The 5,000-nt window shown below is 51.4% G+C and overlaps 1 protein-coding gene across 1 annotated transcript in view; it reads left to right on the plus strand.

Annotated features, from left to right (window-relative positions):
- The window catches only part of ATP6V1B1 (ATPase H+ transporting V1 subunit B1), a 43,142-nt gene that overhangs the window by 9,394 nt on the left and 28,748 nt on the right, over nucleotides 1-5,000 (plus strand). Inside the window, exon 2 of the mRNA XM_083367166.1 lies at nucleotides 2,457-2,512. Within this exon, the coding sequence (XP_083223292.1) occupies nucleotides 2,457-2,512 (56 nt within the window). The remainder of the gene's footprint in view (nucleotides 1-2,456; nucleotides 2,513-5,000) is intronic.

A 5,000-nucleotide genomic window follows, 5' to 3' on the forward strand; every position in this document is an offset into this window, starting at 1 on the left:
GGAAGGAAAGAAGGAAGGAAGGAAGGAAGGAAGGAAAGAAGGAAGGAAGGAAGGAAGGAAGGAAGGAAGGAAAGAAGGAAGGAAGGAAGGAAGGAAGGAAGGAAGGAAGAAAGGAGGGAAGGAAGGAAAGAAGGAAGGAAGGAAGGAAGGAAGGAAGGAAGGAAGGAAGGAAGGAAGGGAAGGAAGGAAGGAAGGAAGGAAGGAAGGAAGGAAGGAAGGAAGGAAGGAAAGAAGGAAGGAAGGAAGGAAGGAAGGAAAGAAGGAAGGAAGGAAGGAAGGAAGGAAAGAAGGAAGGAAGGAAGGAAGGAAGGAAGGAAGGAAGGAATATCCTAAAGGCACATTTTCAGGAGGCAACTGGGCATTCCCTTGTTTTTATTTGAAGACGTTTCGCTTCTCATCCCAGAAGCTTCTTCAGCTCTGACTGGATGGTGGGGGACGGGAGGATTTATACTCCTTGCAGAGAGCTGGTCGTTTGCAATTCGTTTAGAGAGTCGCTGAGGCCACCTGGAGGTTTGTCTGTGTCCTCGGGGTCACCTGAGTGGTGCAAATGGCTCTGGAGCCTTCTTGCAACTGCCGAAAGGACCGTGTGTTATAGACGGGAGATACAGGATGTCATATTCTTCCCCCCCACCCACCCCCCCGAATTGAAAGAAGGCTGTTCAGTTTTGACACAGATGGCCTTTTTGACCCCTCTTTCTGGATATGACCCCAACATATCCAGAAGCTTCTTGGACGAGAAACGAAATGTCTTCCGAGGAAAAACAAGAAAGGCCAGTTGCCTCCTGAAAAAGCACCAAACCAGGAGATAACCTTGGTGGAAACCCATGGGACGCGTCTATCTCCGCGGAAGGGACTCCAGCTCCGCAGCTGGTTGGGCGGGCCAAAGAGGAGGAAGCAAAACCTTCCAAGATGGTGTGTTGAAGGTCGGAGAGAAAGTCAAGAAGAGGTGACACAATCTCTGGACCTCGCTCTCTTGAGTTGCAGCTGATGGCCTCTCGTGTGTGAAGCTTTTCACAAAACAAGTGTAGCGGGAGGGCCCGCTCCCATCCCGGTGGCCTTCCCAGGCTGCTGAAAAGCTTTGCCGAAAGAGGTTTGGGAAGGAAAAATGGAAGAAAGATACCGGGAAAAGAGAGAAGCAACCTGGAATTAAGGAGGAACTTCCTAAGAGTGAGGACAATTGACCAGTGGAACAGCTTGCCTCAAAACGTTGGTGGTTCTCCATCACTGGAGGTTTTCAAGACAGGGCGTTTCAACCTTTTCACCCATTGTACCGCTTTTAGGATATGGCAACATCCGAGGACCACCAGTCGCCTAGCAAGGGGTCAAAAACTTGATGACCAAAAAAAAGTAAAAAAAAAGTGATGAAGTACAGGTAGTCCTCGACTTACAACAGTTCGCTTAGTAACGGTTCGAAGTTACAATGGTACTGAAAAAAGTGCCCCCCACGCTACAGCCAAGCAAGACGCCTGCCTGCCTGCCCGGCGGCGCTCTTCCTCCTGTCCGAGGTTTTCATGGTTGGGAGCATTTCTGTTGAGAATTGGCACCGGGGGTGGGGTGGGGGGTGTTTGGTTTTTATCTCCCCCATGCATGGTAGTTGCAGCAGGTTTTGGTCACGCCACATGACCCTGGGACACTGTGACCGTCAAAAATATGAATCGGTTGCCAAGCGTCTGAATGCAAATCACAAGACCCTGGAGATGCTGCAACATTCCAGCTGATCGGCGCCTCTTCTGGACTCAGAAGCGCCAGGATCAGCGCCAAAATCCAGCTGGATCCTGGCGCTGATCCCGGCGCTTCCGCTGAGCCCCGACAGCCCTGCAGCTCCAGCCGTCTCTCGCTCAGGCTTGGGCGGTGCTGCCACCGGTTCAGCTCATTCCCCTCCCCCGCTACCACTTTTCTAGGATGGTCGCGTACCACCTGCCAGGTGCCAACGTACCACAGGTGTGGTACCATTGGTTGAAAAGCCCTGGTCTATTCCAGCCCCCTGCCCAGGCAGGAGACCCTATACCATTTCAGACAAATGGTTGCCCAATCTCTTCTTGAAAGCCTCCAGTGATGGAGCACCCACAACATCTGGTGGCCAGCCGTTCCCCTGGCGAATTGTCCTCGCCGTCAGGAAGTTTCTCCTTAATTCCAGGTTGCTTCTCTCCTGGCTGAGTTTCCATCCGTTGCTTCTTCTCCTGCCTTCTTCCGGGGCTTTGGAAAGCACACTAAGGCTCTCTCCACCAATCAAATGAAAGAATCTACCTGGGTTGGCAGATGCCAAAGATGGAACGATGGTTTCTGGGTGTTTTTTTTTAAATTACGAACTGCCTTGTAGCCTCTAAACCTCAATGACTTCCGTAAGGGCCTCCCTGTAAATACTTGCAATGTACCTTTTTCCAGCTCAGAACGAAATGGCTGGTTCTTTTCCATCCCAAGCCTCTCTGCCAACCCATAATTTCCTTTCTCCGCAGCATACCGGACCGTGTGTGGGGTGAACGGACCCCTGGTGGTCCTGGACAACGTGAAGGTAGGGAGACGACAGGCCGATTCCCACCCCCCGCACCCCCGTTCCCTCCGTGCAAGATCAGCCCCAAATGTGCGTCGTTAAGCGAGACACGGGGGAAGGGACGTCTGCTGCGTTTTACCACCTGCCGTCTTCACAGCGCCAAGTGCCACGTTTGTCCCATTCCACGCCCGCTTGCTTGCGTAGACGCAGCCGGCGGGCATCTTTCGGTTGCCCAGTTTTGAACTGTGTGGGCCACTCCTCTCTCGTCGCAGAGCCTTTCTGCCCGGGGTGGCGTCCTTCTAGCAAGCCTCGCCCGCCCTGCGTGGCAGGGACGGTCCCGGGCTGGGATCTGTGCGGCTCCGATGGGCCGTTTGGGGCTCTGCAGGGATTTCCCCCCACCCCCCCGGCCGCGGTCACTGGGCCCAAGTCCTCCATGGTCACTCTGGCCAAAGCGGCCGAAGGGCCACCTCTGGCCTCTGCTCCCCTGTTGTGTGTGTGTGTGTGTGGGGGGAAACTCTGGGAAGAAAACATTTAGTGCACCCCCTCCCCCCCTCTCTTTCTCTCCTCCTCCTTCCCTCCCTTGCCCCGTCCCTCTTTCCCTTTCTTCCTCTCCCTCTTTCCCCTTTTCTCTCCTTCCCTCTTTTTCCGGCTCTCTCCCTCCCTCTCCCCCTTCTCTTCTCTCTCCCTCCCTCCCTCCCTGTCTCTCCCTCTCCTCCCTTCTCTCCCTCCCTCCTTCTCTCTTTCTTTTCTCTCCCTCCCTCTCCCCTCCCTCCCTCTCTCATTTTCCTTCTCTCCATCGCTCCCTCCTTCTCCCCCTCCCCCTTCTCCCTTCCTTTCCCCTTTTCTCTCCTTCCTTCCCTCCTTCCTTCCCTCTCCCTCTTTCTCTTTCTCCCTTTCTCCCTCTCTCCCCCTTCCCCTCCCTCCCTCCTTCTCTTCTCTCTCCAAGAAGAACAGAATAGAGCCAGAAGGGGACCTTGGAGGTCTTCTAGTCCAGCCCCCCACTCAAGCAGGAGAACCTGTACCATCTCAGACAGGTGAATGTCCGCTCTCTTCCTCTCTTCCCCCCTGCCTGTCCTACACAGTCACAGGGGCAATCCTTGCAGGGGATCTGGTAGATTACCGTAGATGCACGATTTCTATCTATTAACTACCCATCCATCCATATCTAGCTGTACACCGCTCTCTCTCTCTCTCTCTCTCTCTCTCTCTCTCTCTCTCTCTCTCTCTCTCTCTCTCTCTCTCTCTCTCTCTCTCTCTCTCTCTCTCTCTCTCTCTCTCTCTCCTTTCCTCCCATCCAACCATCCATCCATCCATCCATCTATCCAGTCCGTTGCTAGGAGTCGAAAACCACCGGGTGGGAGGCAGGCTGGAGACAGACCCCAATCTTGGGGGTCAGGCAGCAGGAGGCAGAGCGCCCTCTAGTGGCCACAGAGGGCCCATTTCCCAATCTTTTCAACTACTAACTAGACCAGAGGTAGGCAACCTCGGCTCTTTCATGACTCATGGACTTCAACTCCCAGAATTCCTGAGTCAGCTATGCTGATTCAGGAATTCTGGGAGTTGAAGTCCATGAGTCATGAAAGAGCCGAGGTTGCCTACCCCTGAACTAGACAGAACAGGGGTCTTCAAACCTGGCCCCTTCGATGACTTGTGGACTTCAGCTCCCAGAATTCCTCAGCCAGAGTTGAAGTCCACAAGTCATCGAAGGGCCAGGTTTGAAGATCCCTGAGATAGAATTAGGGATGACGGTCTGCTGCTGGCTCATTTTTCAAGGCTCTTCGGGAGCAGAGCAGGGGAAAAAAGCAATGGAAGTTGGGATGGAGTCCAGAACGTGCCCTTGAGAAAGCCCCCGTTGGAAATCTGCAGCTCAAAAAGCTTTCTAGAGAATCCAAAACTTAACCTGAGGTTTGTGATTTGCCCCCCTCCTCCCCCCCCCAGGCCAATTTCTTTGGCAGGAAAGATGAATCCACCGGCTGGTTAATCGGTGGGGCTGTGGAGAGGCTGCGCCTGTAAATTTTTGTTTCCAGTTCACTGAAAATAAAAACTGATTTCTGAGTAAACTGTAGGGAGGAGAGTCTCAACGCTGTTCACCTGAGACGGTCTTTTAGCTTACGTGGAGAGAGAGAGAGAGAGAGAGAGAGAAGAGGGTAGAGAAAATAGATAAATAGAAAGATAAGATAGATATACAGATAGATGATAGATAGATAGAATAGATAGATAGATAGATAGATAGATAGATAGATAGATAGATAGATAGATAGATAGATAGATAGATATACAGATAGATAGATAGATAGATAGATAGATAGATAGATAGATAGATAGATAGATAGATAGATGATAGATATACAAATAGATGATAGATAGATAGATAGATAGATAGATAGATAGATAGATAGATGATATAGATAGATAGATGATAGATATACAGATAGATGATAGAGATAGATAGATAGATAGATAGATAGATAGATAGATAGATAGATAGATAGATAGATAGATGATAGAT

The sequence above is a fragment of the Vipera ursinii genome, assembly GCF_947247035.1.
Source record: "Vipera ursinii genome assembly, chromosome: 7".
NCBI classification, from domain to species: domain Eukaryota; kingdom Metazoa; phylum Chordata; class Lepidosauria; order Squamata; family Viperidae; genus Vipera; species Vipera ursinii.